The sequence below is a fragment of the Trypanosoma brucei genome, chromosome 4 (genome assembly GCF_000002445.2).
Source record: "Trypanosoma brucei brucei TREU927 chromosome 4, complete sequence".
NCBI lineage: Eukaryota > Euglenozoa > Kinetoplastea > Trypanosomatida > Trypanosomatidae > Trypanosoma > Trypanosoma brucei.
Window position 1 is genome coordinate 1,499,505 of NC_007277.1, and position 23,751 is coordinate 1,523,255.

At 41.0% G+C, this 23,751-nt stretch overlaps 3 protein-coding genes and 7 pseudogenes across 3 annotated transcripts, besides 14 other annotated features; all 10 read right to left on the bottom strand.

Moving 5' to 3' along the window:
* Positions 1 to 23,751: part of a sequence feature (sequence corresponds to BAC RPCI93-24M18) that runs on past both edges of the window.
* Positions 663 to 684: a sequence feature (AT_rich).
* Tb927.4.5490 lies at positions 747 to 1,064 on the bottom strand (annotated as a pseudogene).
* Positions 1,378 to 1,400: a sequence feature (AT_rich).
* Positions 1,457 to 1,477: a sequence feature (AT_rich).
* Positions 1,534 to 1,569: a sequence feature (AT_rich).
* Positions 1,711 to 3,263, bottom strand: Tb927.4.5500 (annotated as a pseudogene).
* Positions 4,621 to 4,672: a microsatellite.
* Tb927.4.5510 lies at positions 4,937 to 6,493 on the bottom strand (annotated as a pseudogene).
* Positions 6,670 to 7,767, bottom strand: Tb927.4.5520 (annotated as a pseudogene).
* Positions 8,539 to 8,568: a sequence feature (AT_rich).
* On the bottom strand, positions 8,647 to 10,095 carry Tb927.4.5530 (variant surface glycoprotein (VSG), putative; the record flags this gene model as incomplete). Its single annotated transcript, XM_839599.1, has 1 exon — positions 8,647 to 10,095. The coding sequence occupies one exon, from the start codon at positions 10,093 to 10,095 to the stop codon at positions 8,647 to 8,649; it is 1,449 nt and encodes a 482-aa protein (XP_844692.1).
* On the bottom strand, positions 12,671 to 13,750 carry Tb927.4.5540 (annotated as a pseudogene).
* Positions 14,852 to 14,885: a microsatellite.
* Positions 15,022 to 15,097: a sequence feature (AT_rich).
* On the bottom strand, positions 15,135 to 15,484 carry Tb927.4.5550 (annotated as a pseudogene).
* Positions 15,940 to 15,974: a sequence feature (AT_rich).
* Positions 15,992 to 16,084: a microsatellite.
* On the bottom strand, positions 16,306 to 17,856 carry Tb927.4.5560 (variant surface glycoprotein (VSG), putative; the record flags this gene model as incomplete). Its single annotated transcript, XM_839600.1, has 1 exon — positions 16,306 to 17,856. One exon carries the CDS (start codon positions 17,854 to 17,856, stop codon positions 16,306 to 16,308), a length of 1,551 nt encoding a protein of 516 aa, XP_844693.1.
* Positions 19,097 to 19,125: a microsatellite.
* Positions 19,437 to 19,459: a sequence feature (AT_rich).
* Positions 19,455 to 20,880, bottom strand: Tb927.4.5570 (annotated as a pseudogene).
* Positions 21,521 to 21,579: a microsatellite.
* Positions 21,816 to 23,291, bottom strand: Tb927.4.5580 (variant surface glycoprotein (VSG, atypical), putative; the record flags this gene model as incomplete). The annotated part of the gene is made up of 1 exon (XM_839601.1): positions 21,816 to 23,291. The coding sequence occupies one exon, from the start codon at positions 23,289 to 23,291 to the stop codon at positions 21,816 to 21,818; it is 1,476 nt and encodes a 491-aa protein (XP_844694.1).

The window sequence follows — 23,751 nt, forward strand, 5'->3', positions numbered from 1 at the left end:
CTCATCTAGGTGCGCTACTTGGTTCGCTATACTAAGTATTTTTCTAGTTTCGTTTGCTGAAACTTCACACCATCTGTTTTCGTCATAATGTTTCCATCAGAGCGACTTTATGAACTACTTATATCACTGCTGTGGATAACGTAGCGGCTCCATATGCTTTGGACATGAAACTCTGTCTCTCAATGATTGTCTCCTCCACCACGTCCTTGTGTATAATGATGAAGCCACTCGTAATGTTTTTGTTTAAAATTGATAACATTCTATTTTTGTTATCTATATCTCTCTGTCTTTGACTTTTGATCTTCCTCTACTAATACTCCTCTAACTTTCCATTATCCGGTTGCTCACTAACTACCATTTCAACCCTTTCCATTTTTTTATATTTTCCACCATGGCAGTTAATTTGATCTTCCCCACTACTTTCATTATAAAAATAGTTCCACACGCTAACAACGAACTCCTATCATTATTATTATTATCACTGTATTAATGCCCTAATTAATATCCACAATGCAAAAAATGAACCAAATTAGAAATTTATATATGAGTACGCATTTGTTATACCCCATTACTCTAATATCTTGCACCTGTAATCCACTTTTACACACACTTTTTAAAATTTGCAGATTTATATCAAAAAATGTTAAAAGATATCAGATGTCATTATATTTTTAAAAATTTTAACAAATGCTTACAAAATAGCAAAATTTCATAAAATTAATAAATGTGAACAAAAATCATTAGAATTATATTAAACTGACAAAAGTAGAACCCATACTTAGAGCCAATTGCTTATTGACAAGAAAACTGGAAGAGCGGCACTCCGGGTTGGGAAGTTTGCCAGTACCATCAACATAATCTATCCATCCACATTACGTGGTGCGTTGACTGCCAGTCCTTCATTTTCTTTTTCGCAATTCTTCTTACTGTCATGTTTCTTGCAGTCAGTTTTCCCATTATTTTCTCCTGCTTTTTCTGCTGCTTTTTTTTCCTTCCTCACTCGACGTGCACTTTTTGCCATCATCGGCTTTGGGGTTAAAACACACCTCTGGTATCTGAGTGGGTTTAGACATTGTCCAGCAACAAATGATTCTGCCACTGAGGGTTAATTGCTGTTTTGATAATCGGCTACCCCACAAATATTATTTGTTATTTATTTCCCATTTAAAAGCAAATCGTATTGAGCAGCGAAACTGTCACGTTCCAGCGTTAAAAAAAGCCGCGGTCAGCGCAAAATGAAGAGCTGAAATTCACAAAAGTGTAAAAGTAGAATCGTAACAAATAGCCAGCAAGGCTGAGTCGGAAAATTTAAGCAAAGATATTTTATGGATAAATAATGGTTAGGGTATACACAAAAAACAAGACCCGCTGCATCACATAAAAATAATAAATTAAAAATACTAACCATAACCCTCCTTTTCTGTCGTTTCCTATTTGAAGAGAGGTTTAAAAAGACAAAAAAAAATTTTTTAAAAAACGGCGAAAGATTTAAGAAAATTATCAAAAAACTCAAAAACGTCGAAGAATCCAAAGTTTAAAAAATTAATTAAAAAGTCTAAAAAAATTTAACGGGAACAGGAAATATTTTTTTTGCTGTCAGAAAATATTTTTGACAGAATCAGAATTTTTACAAACACAGCTCAGTTTGTCAGGTAAATTTAGGTGTTAAAATATATCAAACAGTAAATTTCTTTAGGTACAGGGGAAAAATTAAAACAACAATGCCGCACAAGCAGAAACAATCATTGCAAATTGTTTGCTTGCTAGAAAACTACCATTTCGGCATTTCTCCGCTTCCTTGTCATCTTCATTATCTTTTCCCTCTCTCCAGTCACAAGTAGCTGGCTTCCCTGGTTTATTGACTTTTTCGCACTTTGGCTTTGTGTCAAGTTTACTTCAATCTGCACCGGTACTTGCCCCTCCAGTTTCTTGGTTATCTTTTTCTAGCTTTTCTTTTATTTCCTTTTTCAGTGTGCACTTTTCCCCCTTATCATTGCTCTCCACAAAATGGCAATTTTCTGTAGTGTTACATACTTTTGCCTCAGTGTCTGTGATTTTATTACAAACGTCTTCTGGTTTATTTGCCGCAGTACTGGCTTTCTTTTTAGGTCTGATATTTCTTTGTTTTTGGAAGCTATAGTGGCCACCGTTACTGTTAAATAGAAATCCATTGCTTTCTCTAGTTCAGTGGTGTCTGTCTTGTCTCCAAGGTTTTCTGGTTTAGATGGATCTGCCCAATAGGACTTTGAAAGAATTTGTGTTGTATAGAATGGATTCCAGAATTCTTTTTGAAAGTTGGCCGGTGAGTCGGTTTTGAACATGGCTTTGAGCTTGACGTCTGGCTGCTCGATGGTTTTTCCGCCATTTGCTTCTGATGAGGCTTGCTGGAATTCCTCACTCTCAGCTATTTTGGATCCAGTGCTATCCGTAATCACTGCCTCAGCGCTTACAATTGCTTGATAGTCAGCTTCAACTATCACGGTGTGAAGTGTCGGTCTGTGCGTTGCACTTATTACCGTGGTCGGCCATATGTTGTGGTCTGTTGCTGCGCCGCCCACCGCCCATAGGCCGTCCCCTAGCTTGACAGTTCCGCTACCACTCGTTACTAGGTGATGCGTGGTGCCGTTGCCTTTCGTTATGACACAGTTCTTGTTACGGGTTGGTACTGGGTCCACTCCACCAATTTTGTTGTTCCTGTCTTTCACGGTTGCCGTTTCTACCTTCTGTATTGCCGTAAGCAACGTTTGAGGTGTTATTGCCGTCGCTAATTTGCCTTCGGCTTCAAAAGTTGCAATGTCCGCCAGCTTGCTACTGCCAGGAAAGCAGCTAGGTAGATCCGTTGCGGCTGCCGTTTGGTCGCTTGAGCTACTTTGTGACAGAAATCTGTCCGTGGCGCCTTTGGCATGAAACATCAGCATTATCGCTTCGTCCATGCGCCCAGCCGCTAGGCCGGCGTCCGCTGCTTTTGTTGCTGCGGTTACCAGTCTTGTTCGAGATTTCCTGGCTTTTGTTTCCAGTTTTGCTGCTCCTCCTTTCTTGTTGGTTAGAATCTTGTACAGGCGCGCTTTGAGAACCTGCCGTCCGATAGATGCGATTTTGGCGTCCGCTGTTGACACAATAGCTGTGAATCTGGCCGGGGTTGCTTTGAGGCCAGTTGTCAACTTGCAGACGATGTTAACCGCAGTAGCTAGTAGTGGGTCACCGTCGTTGCAGTGAACACTGCTTGAGGCAAACACCAGTGAAAGTGCCAGAAGAAAGTTCATGCGATGGTCTAACTTTACTTTAAGAGAGACGGGGGTGTAACATGTGCATGCTGGTCGTTGAGTTCTCGTGCACTGAAAAAGAGAAAGTATTTATTTTGAATCTCTGGTGTGGCCTCTCGACTTAGCATACGTAAGGGTATAGTACAGGGGCCACCGCCAGGTGCCAGAAAAATAGGCTGGAAAGCATTTAACGGTTAGCCCACTGTTTCGTTGGCGCTCAGTTAAATTTAAATAGGCCCGAAAAAGGTTCACCAAATTGACTTCGGTCAGCTTAGCCTTTACCATGCAGAACAGCTGGATTACGAGCGCTTTTGTTGAAGCAGTCGTACTGGTTGTTGGTTTTGTGTCATATATTATCAGCGTCCAGCACCAAAAATTTCATTAATGGAGAACTGACCTCAATAGATTTTGCGTTTCTATTGCTTCTTTATGTAATATATAAGGAGATAAGATGATTTTGCCCATATTCTCCGTTGCAGTGTTGATGTAGACGTGCGAGCAGCTTAAGTGACTAAATATCAATCTTAATTACACGAAAGTTATTCTATATCTATATCTATATTTATATCTATATCTATATCTATATCTATATTTATATCTATATCTATATCTATATCCAAAGCATCTATTACTTGTTTCTATCACTATCGCTTATCCTCTGTTAATTTTAAGGGTTAGGTTTGACTCGAAGTAAACAGGTACCGTTTTTTCCTCTTCTGCTGAAAGTATTCGCTCATCCACTTACGCCATACAGACTGTGTCGCTGTATTTCTCCGTCGTTTAGGCTGCATAAATTGGGTCCAGAAACTTGTTTTCAGATACTTTTGCTTTATAAACTTTGCCTTTACCCCTTCGTCAGTAAAAGCAATTATATTGATCATTCGCTCTTGAAAGAGGTTAGCGTCTTCTCAGTGCGTCACTAGGGGTTCCAGGAGTATCACCGCTGATTGAGCCCGCTTCATAGATATCCTCCTTTGGCTCATATGCGCGCATTCTCATTCCTTTGTCGCCGGTCTTTACTGGGGGTTTAGGCAGAAGCGTCTCCTTCTGCTTCTGTTACGTAAAAGATAGTAACTACATTTGGTCCATTTACTACGCTGTGCCACTTGATGATTTCTGCCACCATATTCTTTCTTATGATGATCTATTATTACGTATTTTCTTCGCAATGCGTATAATCCATTCCCTCTCTGCATTTTATCTAATAATATACCTGGTCGCTTCTCCATACTCTTTCCAACTCATACACTCCCATTACATCTTCACCAGTGTTTTAAGTGCTTTTTCGTCTCTGCCCCTTTCGTCCTCAACATCATCCTTATTATAATATTAGTGTATACACACTCACAAAACTCTCTTAGTATCATTATTATTACTGTTATTTTTACTATTATTACTAATACTATCATAAACCTAACTGAGATTCATGAATTAAACAAAATAAAAAAATTTGTGTAGTACCCATTGAGTATACCATATCACCATAATACTTTGCACTTTTAAGCTACTTTCATATTCCTTTTATCAAAATTTTATGTTTTTGAATTTTTCAACAATTTACAAGTTTTATAAAAAGTGTTGAAATATATTATATTTTTGCGAAATATGACAAATTCTCTGAAAATAATAAGTTTAATTAATATCATAAATTTCATAAAATTGAGCAAAAATTCTTAAATTATAAAATGATAGAATGCTACGAAACTCATTAAAGCAATACTCAAAGCAAATTTTTTATTCACAGGAAACTACCATTTTTGCACTTTAAAGTTTCTTGCTCATCTTCACCATCGTCGCCCTTTCTAAATCAGCAATTTTGTTTGTCGCCTGTTTTGTCAGCCTCACAAGAGCTCTTATCAGTTCCATGTTTTGCACAGCCAGTTGCAGCTTTTCCGTCTTTCTTATCTCCTGTTCCTGTTGCTGTGTTTTCTGTTCCTGCTTTAGGTTGGCATTCGTTCTTTTCAGCGTCAAAATCACATCCGACACTCGCACATCCCTCTGCTGTTTTGTTTGTCGGGTTTGTGCACTGAGTATGGGTGGCCGCCGGTGTCGGTGGTGCTGTCCGTGGCACTGTTGTCGGCTGCAAGTGTTTGTTGAGCGTATAGGCCGCTTCGAGTTGTTGTCCTAAGGTTTTTAAGGGCGGCTGTAGCTGTTGCCATGCCACTTTCTTCTGCTAGTTCTGCAAGGTTGGCGCCGGCGGTCGTCACATGTTGTAGCCACGGGATGATGTTAGTTTTGTCGTCCGCAGTCTTGTAGTTGACGCATATTCCGTGGGCCGCGACGGCCGCCGGGTCCACTGAACTGCCGTCGCATTTTGCCGCTGCGGTCGCTTGCCCATTGGCTCCGCCAAGAATCCAGGCTGTTGAATCTGGCGCCGCGTTGTTTGTTGCGGCTCCCAGTCCGTAAATGTTGTTACCTATAAGGTTGGCAGTTTTTGCTGCGGCGCTTTGTATTTTTCGGTGTGTGATTGTTTTCCGATTCTGAGTTGGCGGACACTTTGCTAGAATTGTTTTGAGCCGCCTCGCGGCGTTGGGAGCGCTGTTTAGGTTGCTTTCTCTGCTTAGGTCCATGGTTTCGTGTGCGCATGATTTGTCTGTCCTCGTTCCTGTCGCTTCTCCGCATATGCAGACGAGAGCCCCGGCGGCGCAGGCGTTGTTGGCTCCTATTGTATTGCAGAGCGCTTCGTAGCTGCTTACGCTAGGAAAGGTTCCACCGTAATCTCCATTGCTCGCTTGCCGGCTTACTATTGCCGCCGTTTTGGCGGCGTCATCTGTTTTCAGGTAAAATGCCTTGAACGTGTTTTGTCGGCTAGTTTCGAGAGCTGTCTGGCGTGCCGCTTTCCTCGCTGCGTAGTCGGATTGAATCGTCCCGTTTGTGTTTAGAATCGGTCTCAACAGTGCTTCGAGCTTGCTACGTCGGTTCACATCGTCGGCCCTAGGGTGGTCTTTCTTCCATTCGGCGTCCTTTATCTCTTTATATCCTGCGTCTGTTCCGTTTATTATGGCAAAAAAACGTTGAACGGTTTCTTGTGCCGACGCGTGTACGGTCGTTATTTTCGCTAGTCGGCCCGTCGGTTAGTCTGCATTGTAAAGTTTACGCAGCAAACCTTCAGTTTCGCAAAGCGCGTCGAACTCCTTGCGGTTTAGTGCCGTGATCGTTGCTTGTGCTTGTTCCGCTGGGCCAGGCAGGCTGCTTGCCAATGCTATGAGGAATGCGCACTGCCAAAGCATATTAGCAGCTTGTGTAGTGTTTTGAAATAGAGAGAAGTACTCTTTATGTTGTTATAAATTTGGATGGGATAAAAAGCATATCGTTCACTGGTTTCTGTGTTTTTTCTGAAGTTAGTTTTTTTTGCTGCGTGCAGGGTGATCATAGCCAAAGTCATTGTAAAACCTTTAACTCCATTATCAACATTTATAAACTTGCCAACTGCTGTCGAGTGCAACAAGTTTCGCCGCTTGTTCCTTGCATGACACACAATTTCTTAGCATATTCCACAGAACTGCATAGTCGTCGTCGCTAACGTGGTGGAAAACAATAAGATTGGGATTACTGCTTACGAATGTATGCAGGGGCCTTTGCACATGCATCACAACGACAATCTTGAATATCCACAGTTAATAAACCCTCAATTTTTATTTTATTCCTCAGAACATCTCCCACCATAATATCCTCGTTCAATGCAACATAATCAATATATTTGTCGAAGTTTCGGAAACTGATTCTTTCTGACTAACAGTTTGGAAATTTCCGAAAAGCCAACTATTTCTTTTACGACATCCCTTGAAATTGTATTTGCATACCCAACAACATACCATGTCAGCTTGCCAATAGACTCGTCAAGTTCGCCCAATGCTCTCCCCATGTTCAATTTTAGCCGTGGCAATATTTCAAAGCATTGCAAATACAATGGCACCCTCATAAAAATATCATCATCTGCCTTCATTATATAGGGGTTACTTGCTTTAAATATTTCGACCGCAAATTTGAACCACAAGTATGTTTTTCTACTCACCGTGAGCTCCGGTTCCCACCCCCAATTTCCTGAATCTCCCACTTTTTTGCTTTTTGTTGGATTCACATCGCAAACAGGTAAAACAATAATGTCCTGATTTAACTCTGCCTCATCTTTAATAACATTTCTGAACTCGCAATTGTTATTTGTATGAGGTGAAAGTGCATATACTATAAGCAACTTCCCAGTAAAATTATTTGATTTTCTCGCCACTTCATGGTAACTCCAACACGTTTCTCTCTGTAAGTTTCTCCTCAACCTCTCATCATTATCTATCGAAGGTATTCCAGCCACAACAAAATAATCGTCATTTTTCCAAATATTCCTCACAGCTGTGGACACAAATCTCATATACTCATCCTCAATAATTTCAAGTGAAATGGGATCACCTTCACTAAAGAGGCTGTATAGCGAAACAAGTAGATTAATCCCCATAACAACAAAAGATAAGCAGCACACTTTTGCATAGATACTTTCTATATACTTCATAGGACTTTATTGTCATACTAAGAAGAGCTTATTATGAGTTAGAAGATCACATGAAACATGAAGGAAAGAAGCCAGTGGGAGCAACTAAGATGTCTAGTAGGGTAAAAAGTGTTTACATATATAAACAACACCTTGATATCGCTATGATGCAACTGTTAAATTGTTCATGCGCAGTGTGTGTAGGTTATCTTTCAGCATGTATATGTTGCATTTATTTTATAAATTACCTTCAACCGTCCTTAGTGCTACACACTGCGTGCATTCCGCTATCCCTTTCATTATCCACATTATACAAAATTGAACACTATGCATTGCTATGTAACTTGGAGTAAATAGTTGACTACAATGTTTCCACATACTAACAATTTAATCACCTTCCTCTGATATATATACCGCCCATCCAGTTTCGCCGCCAGACCCCTATCAGAGTAGCTTTATGAATCACGTATTCTCATTGCGCACTTACCATTGTTTTAAGTATTTTTATTTTCGTTTTTTAGTTATTATGCTCCCTCACCCTTTATTTAATATTAGTACAGACACACACTCACAAAACTCTCCTATCATTATGCTTACTGCTATAAACCTCGCCAATATGCATCAAAAAGTGAAAATAAGAAAATTAATATATTTTCATAATATCACTCATTTTCCATACCCCATCACTCTATTACTTTACTCGTTAGCCAGTTTCATAAACATTTTTAAAATGCAATTCTTTTATATTCTCAAAAAATTTTCAACAATTTGCCAAAACTTTGACAAAAAGTGTTAAAATTTATCATATTTTTTAAAAAATTAGCAAATTCTCTCAAAGTAGAAAATTTCATATATTTATAAAATTGGGCAAAAATCTTCTACCAATAAATCTTAAAAGTGTCATTCTAGAAGCAAAACTGCAAGCCAAAGAGGTGCCTTGTTGATGACAAAAGAATTGCTTCCTGTAATGTTTGTGGTTCCTGTTTTGTTATCTTTCTCTCCTCCCTCTACCTTTGTAGCCTCCTTCTTATCCACTACGCACTTCTTTTGGCCGTTTTCACTGATTTCTTTGCAGCCATCTTTGCAAGCACCCCCGGTTTTTGCCTTGCAGTCATCATCGCTGAGTTTGGCTTTTGATGTGGCCGCGTTTCGCTTGATCTTTTCACCTTCGAGGTCGGTTGACAACTGCAATATCTGGTACCGCTGGTTCATGTGCTCCAGAAGAATAGATTGCCTACGCTGCTCCGCTGTTGGCGTCTCTTTCAGCTGCTTTGAGGTTTGCTTGGTGTTTTCGATTCTCGCTGTTGACGTCTGTTTTATATTTTCCATGACCTTTTTGCCAATTTCGTCTGCTTTACCATCCGCTGCCGCTTTTAGCATGTGCTGAGCGTCGCTAGTTGCTTGGTTAGCTTGTTCGTAGCTATTTCTTGCTGCTAATGCTTGTGCTAATAGGGTTTGTGTCGTCGGATCGGCTGCAGCCAGTTGTAACGCCTCTTCGGTTGTCTTTCCGCAGTTTTGTAGTTCAAAGTTATTTAGCCTGTGTATCGCATTAAAAAGCTTCTGCGGGCCTGTGCTTGCTGGGTTGAATTTGCCGTTGGTTGCGCCTGCGTTTAGCGTTTCTAGATTAGCCGTTTCGCTTCCATGGCTGTCTTGGGCCGTGAGCCCAAGAAAGTCGGCTGCTAATTTGACATTGATCGGTCCTGCTTTGCCCCAAATAGTTGAGGCCCCACTTTTCAGTAAGTAGCACTTCGTGTACCCAGTGCTAGACTCTACGTTGGCTGCGCCTGCTAGTCCGAAGAAGCCGGTCTGTGTGACTAGGGTGGGGTCGGTGGCTGTTGCCGCCGGCGGCGTGTCAACGTATATACCCGGGCAGCCCAGCTGCGCTACAGTTGTGTGTGTTGTCTTTGTGCTCGAGGTTCCAAGGCACCACTTGCTGTTGTCTCCGCTAAGCTTAAGCAGCAAATGTGCTATTTCGGTGATGTGTCCGGCTGTTTTGGGGCCGTTTAGCATTACTTCCTGTGCGTCGTTTATTAGCTTGGTATACTGCGTAGCCGCGGTTTCTGCACAGTTAGCCGCTTGCAGTGCTGTAGCTTGGAAAACTGTTGACGTGTTGACGTCGCTGGTCGCCGCTGCCGCTGCTTGCGCTAGCTGACTGGCTTCTTGGGCGGCTTCCTGTGTTTTCTTTATTTGATTTGCCTTGGATACCACTATGGCAGGCGTTAGGGTTAATTGGTTGGCTATTTTGCACAGCGTTTTTATTTTTTCTTCGTCCAGTGCTGCGTGCGTCGCCTCAGCATGCCGCCAGTGGCCAAGGAAGAGCAACTCTACGACGACCGTGCGTAAAAACATTGCTCTTTCCGAAAAGATGCTGAGATCAAGGTTTAGAGTTGCCAGCTAGTAGAGTTCCCCCCGAATGCTTGCTTACCGTCAAGTAGGAGATGAGAAGCGTTTCTGCTGGTTTATTCTGTCCTCGTTAATTCCTGTGGTATTTAATGGCGTTTGACTGTGTAAGTGGTATGTTTTATTGACTTTTCTTTTGCTGGTTTCACGCTTGGCCTGTTATTCACAAACAGCTTGGGTATTCCCTTGATTTGTATAAATTGTGTAAAACCGGTTACTATAGTTATGTTTCTGTGTGCGTAGGCCAGATTTGGCTGGTGTTCCAGCTTTTGGAGTCAAATCTCATCATTTATACTGTTTTTTGAGGTTTAAATGCCCAGTGGTCGCTCAACTATTAAGGTTTAATTTTTATTCGCACTTTGGCGTAGCTGCTGCAATACTCTGTTTTCCATTTTACGTCGTCCAGTTATAAAGAACTCTGAATTTTTTTCTTTTCTGGCTATATATTTATATTGCTTGCCGCAATGTTACAGTATTCAAATTGGAGCGCTTCACAAGTGTGGTATTCCAGATGTGGTATTGTTCCAGAGTCAAAGTAAGGTTGGGGGTGTGCTTAAGTCCTTCTACGAAACGCTTTCCACCACCTGTATTGGTGACCGCAACCACTTTGGCGTCAAGGTGGTTAACATTAATGGTTAAGATTGGTTCTTCTTCTTTCTTTTTGTTTGGTTGGCGCTTGTATGCGGGCATTAATCCGTTTTCTACAATTTCTTGCCGCTGCTTTTGGTGGCGTAGATTCTTCCCTGTGCTATGGCTGCTTTTTGATCGCCTTCTCTGACTTTCTACTACACATTGTTCTTCTTATTACCGAAATCAAACCCCAAAAAGTTTTGCATTTAGTCCTGTTTATTTGGTTCATCTGAGTTAACTCTATCTATTTTTTGCATAGAAAATACCTTCAATTTGGCAGTGTACTGTGTTATATTACAATGGGGATAGTGACCGCCGACACCATATCTCCTTGCAACGTTTTGTCAACTAATTTTGGTATTTCCTTTGACTATCGGTGAATAAATTGAAGTTTCCTACTACTCAGCTCTTTTGGTTGTAGCATTAATCTTGTAGTTTATGTGCTGTGACTGCTGCTATTTTTGCCGCCAGTTGAGTTCCACAGATTTGCTTTGTTGTGCTTGATCGAGATGCTATTCTGGTCTTCGTGGCAAAAGTGGTTTCTTTGACGTTTGCTATTCTTGAAATAGGTAAGCTGGGGATCGCGTTCAACATACACGACTGTCGCGGCTTTTCAACTCTTTTCACTAAATGAAGATCGTCCTTGTTGCTAATACGTAGTACTGGATCATTGAATGCGGCTATTTTTTGTGTTTATGCAAGTATATAATTTGTGGATAGTGCCTAGGCACTCCTTGTATTTCATAAACGTAATTTTTTGAAATCATATGTGTGCTTTTTAAAATAATTTCTGCGTTCCTCTTCAGTATTTGATCTTCACATCCATCCATTAGTTTTTCTTTTCTTGTAAAATCCCCCCCAGATAATACTATATTGTTTGCGAAATATGCTTCTCATAATTACTATATATATTGAGAAAACACTTAAATATTACATCATGCATACGCAAGCCCTTGCTCCTACACCTCCCGCTTCCGCTTGTACTTGTTCACGATGGATAAAAGGATCTGTTTCCAGAAAAAAAATCACAGCGGTTACAATCATCTCCGAACCAACACCTATCCATTTGTGTGTGAAATCTGGATAAAAATCTTTTCCTCCCCCTATATTATTTTCTTCTGCGTTGTATTGTCTAATATTCTGTTGTCTTATTAAATATTACCTTGTTATTCTTCTTGTGGCTAAAACGTAGATAGTCCACTTCTTCTATTAACTGGACTTTTTCCGTGCTTAAGTGTCCTCCCTCATATGCTAGTTTGTGATGGTGACTCACTGTGGTCATGTGTTTCACATTTCGCATATTCTATCACCTCTGCTCTCCATCATTATGTATTTTCTTCAACAGTATCATCTGTGCTTCCTCACTCACTCCATCACCGTCATTATACCGTTTCCATTTCTTTAAGTGCTTTTATTTTAGACGCACATTCATTATTATTATCATAACTATAATAACCCTAACTTATATCCATAAAATAAACAAAATAAACAAAGTAACACAAATTAGAATAACACTTATTTTAATTATACTTTATCATTATACTGTTTTGCATCTATAGATAACTATCATACTTATTTCACTAACGTTATATATATTTCATATTCTTTAACTGTTCCCTAACTTGCACTATTTTTATTAAAATGTATCAGAATATATAAAATTGTGTAAACCATAGAAAATTATTCCAAAATAGCAAAGTTTTATAAATTTTATAAAGTTTCGTAAAATTGGACAGAAATCCTTAAAATGCTGCTATACTCATAAAGATAAAAATGCCTTAGGAACAAAAACTCTCAAATTGCTATAAAATGATTTTTTATCTTTCTCTTCAGTTTCAACTTTCCGAAAGCATCTTTCGCCCTCCGGTTTTTTCTTATCAAAATCACAACCTTTTCATTCTTGCGTTGTTCCTCTGTTGTCAGCGTTTTTGCATTCGTCTGCTGACTTGGCTGGCTCTTCTTGTTTGTCTGTTTTGGTTGGGCAAGAGGGGCTTGCTTGGTTCTTTGTTGTTACTTCTAAAAGAGCCTGTAACAACATCTTGGATGCTTCGTCCATTGTCTTCACTTCCTTTATCGTCTGCGTGCGCTTTTCCCCTAACAATGTCGTTGGAAGTTTGATTTGCGTCAGTTTATCCCAGTACCTGTTTGAGAAGCTGCTATCATCGCCGTACGTACTGGCAATTAACTGCGTAACTGCTTTGGTTTTTTCTCCAAGTGCTGCTTCTCGTCTGAGTCCGGTCCAAGTTGCTCCAACTGCCACTCTGAAGTCATCGTCTGAGGCGTAGCTACTGATCTTGCCTGCATCGAAGGTCATTGATGTTTTTTCCCAGCTTGCGGCCACCTCGAGTAGGTCTATGGCTTTTTTTTGAGCAAACTGTTTGAAGTTCCCACTGTATGTCACAGCCTTTCCTGCTAGTCCGAAGTCGCCACTGCCTTTGGATAGGGTGATTGCTTCTTCTGCTGTTACAGGGCCGTCTATTATGCATGCGTTGTCTCTGCTTGTCGCGACAGTTCCTGTTACACCGCTTTTTGCGCAAGCAGCGCTGTTGGTTTTTTCGACTGCCGCTGCCCGGACTGCCGCAGTGTTGTCTGGCGTTATTGTAACCGTGAAAAGTTTTAAGCTGTCTAATTTTGTCGTCCGGACCCAGCTCTTGAAGTGGTTGGCCTTGGCTTCCAGTGCTTTGTGACAAATTGTTAAGTCGCTAGACGTTTTGCTTTGGAAGTTAATGTTCGTTTGGTCATTTCTGGAACTGTTCTGGTCGCCTTTTCCCGTGTTAAGGCCTTTGACTTTAATGTCTGAAAGTGCCGCCACTGCACTTTGGTGACCGCTCAGATTTGCTAGCTTAGTAATTATATTAAATGTTATTTCCAGGAGATCGTTCCGCTTTGTTTGTATTTGATCGAGCCGCTTCGTGAGTACAGTCAATATTGGCCGAACATTTTGGAAATCTGATGTCCTGGTGATGTTGCTCATCCTGCTGTTGTTTGTGCGCTCCTCTGCTTTAATCTGCTATCTTGGTATCTCCTTTTGACAGCTCCGTTTTGATTTGTTCTGCTATTGCTGTCAGGACATAGGCTGCTTGGCATGGGCTCGTCATGTGTATTTCGGGCTTACTGTCGCCCGCCATTAATGGTCGAATAACGGTGAGAAATACGCTCGTGCCTATTGCTGCATGGAGAGTCTTGTAGTTTCCCATTTCTTGGGGTAGTGCCTTGGGGTTAGCTTAGTTTTGAAGACGGTCTACCGCTTGGTTGCCGTTTTTAGTATTGAGCTTTGTTCGCTTTTGTATACTTACGCATTTTAGACGGGATAATGGGGGTCTTGTGATGTGGCATTTATCCGCTTTCTTGTTGAATACAGTAAGCGCCGGGATGCTCGTGCGCTATGAGCTGCTTGCGCAGTGTATCTCATTTTTATGCTTCATTTTGGCACTTTTATTTTTTTAGAACAGTTTGCAATATTGTCTTAGTCCTTGTTTTCGTTGTCTTCCATCTGATATCTGGGCTTTCGCTCTGTTCTCTGACGTTTGCGTCATCTCATTATTTAATAAACCACTTCCACTCGTTTGTTTGTCTGCGCCAATATACATCATTTACTTTTGTACATGCCACCAACATATACAAATATCCGACAACGTTGTGCGCCGCCGCAGACTTATAACCACAATAATTGTGGTTTATCGTGAGAGGTTTGTGCGTCTTCCTCTATACACAAGTTTTTATATCAGTTTCGCAATAGATCTTAGGTACTTTTGTGCAAACAGAGGCGTTACCTGGTTACTTCGCTGCGTATCCCCACTTTTTGGAAAGATCTTGTGCTATAGCGGTTTCCAACCATGCTATCAAAATAAAGGTGAGAATTTCTGCTTGTATTGCAACCCTGTTTTGCTTGGGTGCGGCTTCTTCATACTAAAGATTCTGCTGGTACAATGCATAAATTTCTCTTTATACCACTATTTATATTTAAGTTGATCCCAAACGTGTCTGAAGACATCATTTGTCTTATGTTCCTAGAAGTTCATCACTGTTCTTACAATAATAATAAACACACTCACAACACTCTTCTATCATTGCAATTATTATTATCATCATTATTATTATTACTATTAAAACTCTACCAATCTAAACAAATAAAACAATTTTGTAAAAATTTATAGTAGTATTAATTTTTTACACCGTATAAATCTGATACTTCACATATTTGGGACATTTTCACACAAAATTTTTAAACTTTTACAAATTTCCATATTATCTTTAAAAAATTTTAAAATATATTTATAAATCTCATAAAATAGAAAAGTTCATATATTTATAAAATTATGCAAAAAATCTTTTACCAATATTTTTTAGAAACTCAATTATATAAGCAAAAATACAAGCAAAATTGGGTTTCTATCACAAAAGAATTGATCCCTCTGGCGTTTGTTTTCCCTCTTGATTCGGTCCATCTACCTGTTTTGGTTTGTAATTCGGATCTTTTACGCACTTTTTATTTTCGGCTTCACTACCCACTCTGCAGCCACCTTCGCTGTCATCTCCTGCTCCTTTTTTTTTTGCAAGTTTCGTCTGTTTCTATTATTTTTGGCGGTTTTGCGTTGCCTTTTTGTTGCCGCTTTGTTGCATGTGCGTGGTAACGCAAAACCTGAGGTGCACGAAAAAAACTTAGCTCCCGCGTAAAAAAAAAAACCGGCGTATCACTAAAAAAATTAAAAACATGCTTTGAAAAAAATTTAGACTTAAAAAAACATAATTTCGTAAAAGAGAAAACAAATTAATCAAAAAAAATTAGCGAGATTAAAAAACTGAGCACCTGGCAATTGAGCGGCTTTGGCTGTCGGGTGCCAGTAACAGATTGTGTAACAGCGATTTTGTTACTGATTTTGACAATCGGCTATCCCTTAAATATTATTATTTTTTTCCTTAATTTCCCTTTGAAAGCAAATCATTGTGATCAGCGAAACTCCACGTTCAAGCGTTTTTTAAAAAATTTTGAAGCCGCGCGCAGCGAGAAATGCAGAGCTGAAATTCACCAAAGCAAAAAAAAAAGTCGAATTGACACTGCAGAAAAAAAAATATGCAGACGAAGATTCCTGCTTGATAAATAAGGTTAAGATCCCGCGTAAAAAAAGAGCCGCTGCATCGCTAATAATTTAAAAAACGGTGAATTATAAAAGAATAAAAAAAAGTAAATTAAAAAACAATCCTCAAAATTAAAAACCCTAACCCTAACCCTAACCAGATAACCCTAACCCTAACCCTAACCCTAACCCTAACCCTAACCCTAACCCTAACCCTAACCCCCCTAACCTACCTGCACAAAAAAAAAACTCCAAAAAAAACGGGAAAAGAGGAAAAAAAAATTTAAAGTTGCCAGAAATTATTTGTTACAGAATCACAAATTTTTACAAACTTACAAAAACACAGTTCAATTTTTTCGGGGAATTTTTTGGGTGTTAAAATATATCAGAAAGTTTTTCAAATAGCAAGAATTTTTAGCAAAGTTTTTAAAAAAGGGGGGGAAAAAATTTTTTAAAACAGCAAGGCCACAAAAGCAGCAGAAACCATGCTGAGGGCGAATTTCTTGTTTAAGAGAAAACTGGAAGAGCGGCACTTTTCCTTTTCTGGTTCTGTTTCCCCATCTTTACCCTTTCTCCATCCACAAACAGGACTAGATTTTCCGGTGTTTTCAGCCTCACATTTAGTTTTCTCAGTATGGCTAGCACAGTTTGGAGTTGTGGCATCTCCTGTTCCTGCTACCTTGTCTTCTGTTCCTGCTTTAGGTTTGCACTTGTTTTCCTTTTCGTCATGGTCGCAGCCAAGTTTTTTGCATTCTTCTTTTGTTTGGTTGGTCTTCTGTTTGCAGTGGTGTTGTTTTCCGTCTTCGCCGTCTGTTTTCTTGCTTTGTGTTTCGGTTTGTGCTGCTGCTGGTTTTCCCATCATGTTGTACCGTGTCGCAGAGTATGCGGTTTGTATTGCGTCTGCTAAAATTTTGATGTGTTTGCTTGATGTCTCTGTGTTTTTCGCTGCGGCTTCTGCTTTGCGCAGTGCCTTGGCTGCTTTTGCAAGGTGGTTTAGCCAAGGGATGTTTAGGCCGCCTGTGATCGCGCTGTGCTTTCCGCTGTCGCTGGCGTATATCGCGCATGCTTGGCTGTTCGCCCCGGTGCACGTCCCGAGGTTAACTTTGCCTAAGTAATGTATAACGTCATTTCCTGCGCCTTTGGCGCTGCGCACCCTGCCTACTATGCGTTGTACTAAGGCTTCTAGGTCGCCTGCCGTGTATTCGGCCGGTTTAAGTGTTTTGCATTTGGCCTTTAATTGTGATATGACGCTTTGATCGTTGCCTCCGCTCCACTTTATGGCGATGACTGGGTCTGCGCACTGGTCGCTGGTGTCGGCTGATTGTGTGCCGCAGATACACATTACGTCGCCGTAGATAGAAAGGCCCGCGTTCTTTGCGCAGCCGTTTGCGTACGTCGCTGCGTGTTTTATTGTCTTTCCGTCCGTGAACTTTGGTTGCGTTACGCCGGTCCCGTAGAGCGCTTGTATCAGCTCGTCTTTGGCTTCGTTTGGGTACGTTTCCGTTGCTTCTGTTGTCGCTGTTTCGAGCGCCGCTTGTTGTTTTAGTAGCTGTCTTAGGGTTGAGTTTATTTTTTCCGCGGCTGCCTGTAATGCTGGCGCTGAGGCGGGCCGGGGGTTTAGGGTCAGCCACTTACTTTGGCCAGTGCCGCTGTCAACTGTTTCTTTGTCCTCCACCCATTTATCATAGTCTGCTTCCCAGTGAGATTTGAACGGTTCACCTGTTACTTTTTGCTTTTTTGCTTCCCAGCTGTTTTTGCTCTTGCCGCCTACGAATATTTCTTGCCAGGTTTCGTCGGCGGCTGACATGTTTAGCGCCCTCGCATGCTTTATTGTCGTTTCGGCGGAGTCTGCCGTTGTGAGTTTGGTTGGCTCTGCGCCGTCTAGGGCTATTGCGGTGCAAAGCAACTGCAAGTCTGCTGCGTTGTCAGCTTGAAACGACGCTAGTGCCGGTGAAGTCAACGCTAGTGCGATTAGAAATATCTTGGACCACTGTCCTATCATCTGTCAGTTACAAGTCTTATCAGTTTGTAAGTGGGAGAGATTGGTGTTGTGGCGTGTCAGTTGTCACAGCTTGACTTGATCAGGGTTCCGATAGATTATAAAACAATTTTTTTATCAATGCGCTTTGCAACTGGGTTGGGCTTAATCTTTTCTTTGTTTCTGCCTCTTCTTATGGCGTCAGTCGGTTTTGCTTTGCTGTAATATCCTTCCTGTGACTTGGGTTGCTCCTTACTGAATAACCACACGTGCCTCCTTCAAATGCAAAATCCTCTGCAAAAACGTCTGCTGTCCTGCTTTTCTGATCGGCAGTACGCTGCATTGCCGTTCTGCATGTCCTCGATTCAGCAGTCATTTCGATGGGTTTGTCATGTGTAGTTTTTTCCGACAGATTTTAAGTTTTGCAACGTGTCGGATGAGAAACATAGGAGATTTATTAAAAATACACTTGCTTTATATGAAGAATCTTCACTTTAACGTCTAACGGATACCACTTTATATATATCTTAAATCTTTGATATTTATTCTAACTGTGCTCATGTTTCAAGGTCAATCCTGTTAGTTAGAGTCATGTGCAATCATGTTAAAACGGTGCTGCTTTCCACGTACGCTTCACTCCGACCATGACGCATCGCTATCCTGGTCTATCGCCGATCTATATCTCCTATTGTTCGAGAATTACAGTCCTTCCTGCATTATTTTGCTTTGATAGTTTCTGATGCGTTACATAAACACCACATCAGTGTATGTTCTCATATAAATTACTCGTTAGTTGGAAACTGTAGCCGGTTCTCTTCTACACAAATATGGTGGTGGTAGTGCATAATCGTTAACTTTATCTTCCCTATTAAAATCCTCTGCCGTGGCCCATCTGCAATTTTTTACTCTTCTGGTGCGTACTTTTGGTTTGTCTTTTTTCAGTCGCCTTCCCCTTTGGTATAGCTGCGTCTGAAAACTGTCCAAAGCTTCTACGATCGGGTCGGTTGCTGCCTCTTTGACAGCAGCCCCATGTTCTTTCGCTTAATGATTGATCGTTCTTTTCTCCGTTCGAGAGCGCGTATAATTCATTAATTTCTTCCATTACACTTTTTATTGTTATTTATGTTAGCGCTGCCACAGTCTTTCTCGGTCATTTACTATTATTGTACATATTCGCTATTTTTTTTGCTTCTACTTTGCAAAGAGATTTGGTTCTTACCATTATTATTAAAATATTCGTATACACACACTCACAACACACTCCTATTATTATTATCATTATCATTATTATTACTGCTTACATTATAATAGTCGTATACATACACTCACAACATGTTCCCCTACTACTATCTTTATTATAACCATAACAAATAGCTTTGAAAGAACAAAAATTAAAGAATAAATAAAACAAGAATAGTAATCGTTTTTTTATACTATAACGTCCTTTACTACTTTTTATCCGTAGGTAAAAGCTATTTACATTTTACTGAAATTTAAATGATTCGCTCATTTCCAAAAAAATGTTAAAACTGTATAAATTGAAGTAAATTTTAGAAAATAATCTCAAAATGATATATTCATAAATTTCAGTAAATAGAGCAAAGATATTTTAAATTTATTTATTATAGAACCAAAAATGCAAGAAAAATAGGAGCCTTGTTAATGACAAATGAATTGCTTCCTGTGGTGTTTGTGCTTGTTGTTTTTCCATTTTCCCTATCTTTCTTTTCTGTCTTTTCTTCAGGTTTTGGAAAGCATTTTGGTGTCTTTGTTTCATCGAATTCACAACCCGTCTCCCCTGTGCAGTCTTTTCTGGTGCTATGTTTGCCACAATTATCTTTGTTTTTGTTGTTTGAGTTGTCGCCACTTCCTTTGCACGTTTTGTCTGGAGATACTGTTTGCAAGAACTTGCTGTTTCTCAGTTCGGCATAGTGCGCTAAAAGGCCGCAGATGTCTCCAACGTTGGTTAAACTTTCTATCGTTGTGTCGTCTTCTGCTGCTGTGGTAGGGTTTATTACTTTATCCTCTCTGGCTTTCTCCCAAGCTTGCCATGCCTTTGCATCGTCGTCACCAAACCAGGTCGTTTTTAGGTTGGCTGTTTGGGGGTCGAGATCTTTTGTTTTTTTACCTTCTCTTGCCGATAAAATTTTCTTTAACGCTTCCATTGCGGTAGCGGAAGCGGCTAGTCTTTTTATTGTGACTTCGTCAATTTTTGTTTGCGGCGCGTGCTGGAGATTTATTGCCGCTTGGGTGGCTGTATGAACGCGCTGAAAAAAAAGTAGTATCGGTGGTGTGGCCTGGCGGCTTTATGTTGGCTAAGGCTTGCCCTATGGGTTGCTGGGTAGCGGTCGCCCCTATTAGCCCAAATGCGAGTTGCGCCTTGCCTGTGTTGCCAGTTAAAATGCCGGGGCTGGCTGTTTGACTTACTGTTGTCTCGAAAAATCCACACTGGCTCCGCGTTCCTTGGCCTGTAGCGGCTGCTGCTCCTGTTATTGTGGGGAACCCATTGGCATTTACTATGCTAGAGCTTATTATCCCGTCGCCTTCGTGTTGTGGAATGTTGAGCTCCTGGCATTGTGTTGCTGCTACTTCCGCCTTGCCATCGGCGTTGCCGTTATTGTTTGCGAGAAAGTAGTTGGTCGTCCCTGCGGCATGGTATAGCGTGTCGACTGCTGAGGTAATCGCCCCAGAAAGTTCACTGGTGTATGCTGTTGCGTCTAGAGCTGCTTTGAGATTTTGCTGTGTATAAGTGTTCCTTGTCTTTTTCTCCGCCGCCGCTGCTGCGGAAATGGCCCTCAGTGTCGCTGCTTCTTTTGTCAGAGCGTTTTTTTCATTGTACAGTGTTATCTTGGCTATTAGTAAATCCAGCGTGTCGGATGCAATCATGTGAGTCGCTAGTTTTGTATTAAGTGCTTTGCCGGTTTTCCTCAGCTCCCGAACCAGCTGGCATTGGGGTATCCAGACGGTTCCTTTTAGCGCGTAGTTAGTTGCATGTGCAAGTTTAGCTGTTGCACAGATCTGAGTTAGGAGTAGCAACTATAATAGCATCCCCTTTTTGTGCTGTTTTCCTGGTGCTGTTGAATCGTGGCCTTTTTTGCTTCCTAGTACACTATTTTTTTTTTAATTACGTGACTAGATGGTAATCAGCTGCTATAAATAAATTAAGTGACAGGTTTCGATGGGAAGTTGGACGGCGATGCTGATGGCTGATGCTTTGTTTGCACATTGTTGCCATACTGTCGTTGCAGTCACGTTTTTCTCGTTTGCTTCCGGCGAGTCAGCTTCTGTCAACAGCTTTGTTGGCGCCACTATAACTCCAGTAACAACCACGGTGACTGGATCATCTGCGTTTGTCTTGTTTCTTATATTGAAAATACACTACAGTCGGTGAAATTCAAACGTAGCCTGGCATTAATCAAGGTTAGAATTCACTATCGAGTTAAAACCTACAGTCAGCATTATCTCCTTTTGCATAATTGTGGTAATAATCTAATTTGTTTTTAGATATCCGTATATTCTACCTTCATTTTCTTTCTCCGTTACCTTTAATAGTGCTCATCATGTTCTCCCCACTCACTCCCTCGATGTCATTGCACCCTTGAAGTTCGATGAAGTGTTTCGACTGTATCTTTCCATTTTTGACCACTATTATTATAATACTAGTATATATACACTCACAGCACTCTTCTATTATTATCATTATCATCATTATTATTATTAATAATAATAATAATTATTATTATTATTTATAACATACATGAAAAGCAAAAAAATTATAAGAGAACTCACTTTTTACAGCGTTTCACCATCCTACTTTACACCCACATACCACTATGATACACATATTATTGAAAAATTTTTAATTTTTTCTAATTTGCATATTTTCATCAAAAAGTGTTAATATATATTACAATTTTAGATAATTTTTCTCAAATTATCATATTTCACTATTTCTTGAAATTGAGCAGAAATTTTTAGAAAATTTAATTAAAAAGCAAAAATGCAAGCCAAAGAGGCGAATCTTTGATGACAAAAGAATTTCTTCCTGTGGTGTTCGTTTTACCATCTTTATTTGTTTCTTTGCTTTCTGCCGCTTTTACCGCTTCCTTCTTGCCTTCCTTACTCAAGGTGCACTTTTTGTCCCTGTCGCCGTCTTTGTTGAAAACACATCCCTGGTCCTTTAGCTTTTCACACCCATCTTGTTTGTCCTTGCCTTTGGTATTGCATTCTTTTTCCTTCTCTTCTGCTGATTTTGTAGCCGTCTTGGCTTCTGCCTCTCGAGGTTTTTTCGCGGTGTCAGCCAGTTTCTGCTTGTTCAAGTCCGAGTAGTAAAAGTACAAGCGCACCAGCTCGCTTATGTCGGTTATTTGGCCTAGGCTTTTGGCATCTGTGTTGTCTGTTAGTATGCCTGCGATAGGCATATTGTTTACGTTGGTTGATATTAATTTGTTGATGCTCTCGTCACTACCAAAAGCTTTCTTGACCTTTGCTGCCAATGTGGTATCGCTGTCATCGGCTGTTTCCTTTTTACCAAGAATGTGTCTGCGAGCTGCCTTTTTGAAATCTGTTGAGGCTAAGGCAGTATCTGCTGTCGTGAGGTCCGCTGCTTTAGGCGTTTGCTTGCTCCGCTTTGCGGCTGTTGCTGCTGCTTTTAGGTAGGGGTGTTCGTCGTCCCCCATCACGTTCGCCAGGGCTATTGTTCTAATGCCGTTGGCTGCGTCTAGGCTTATTATCCCTGCGGCCATTTTGGGCTTGTTCCCCGATGTGTCGACGCTGGTACCGTCGTTGTTCAGTTTAAAACCGCTTGCGGCCGAATTGATGTTGCATTTTCTGTCTCCGCTTGTGAACTTGTTGTGCGCTATGGCATTTGCAAATTTTCCGCCTAGTCCCGTTTTCGTTATGGCTGTCACTGTGCCGTCGTACGTGGTTACTGTTTCCCAGCTGAGCTGACAGTTTGGGTTTGCTTCTACGACCGCGCTGAACCCTGCTAATGCGTTGCTTCCAGACTCGTTATCGCCGATGCAGCCGTTTGCTGAGGTTGATCCGTCTGCTTGTACAGACATGAATTCGTGCGTTGCTCCGTGCAACCTGCCGGCGTCTCGGGCTGTTGTTACGTCTGTTGCTACACTTGTTGATGAGTAGTATTCTAGGTTTTCTGCTGTTTGGCCGGCTAGGAAAGCTGCTGCTTTTCCCTGCACTTTCGTCGCTGCACTGGTTGAGTTGCCTTCGATGTAGATTAAGGTGCGTAAGAGTGCTTTTATGTCAGCCGCCACTTGCAATCCAGGCGCTCGAATATTCGTTAGCGCCAATCCTGCTAGGTTGCCTGCGTCAGCGGTTACTTTGCATATTGCTTGCCAGTTTGCTTTCTTGATGACGTTTCCCGCTGTCGCTTCGCCTGGTCGTGGTGATGTTACTGAAGCGATTAGAAGCGGCAGGGCTAACCCTAACTTTGGTGGCATTCGTTTTATTGCTAAACAAGTGCGCGGCTAAAGGTATATAATCAATTTTCTGAAATTGAAATACTTAAATTGGCGTTACCATTGCAGTGGCTTGGTGTTCCTTGTTTTACGCAATACGTGCACTAGTTTCTGTTGTCGATTACATCGAAATAGTTTAATCACGCACCGTTTTTCATTGGTAGTTTTAAAGGTCAGAACTCTTTCCTACTGACTAGTGCCGCCACTGCTGACTACATCTTCGCTGCACTCTCCACTAGAAGATGATTACCTAATAGGGACGTTACTGGTACGTTCTTTTCGATTTTCTTTTTGTGACGGACGACGTAGGTCCATTTTACGTGCACGACAGGCACGAAGAGATCGTCCACCCATTTGGCTGCACTCCGGGCTGCTCAATCAGCGCCAGCGTCATCATCAACAGCCGGTGAATGATTAAAATTTATCCTTTGTGCCTTACTTC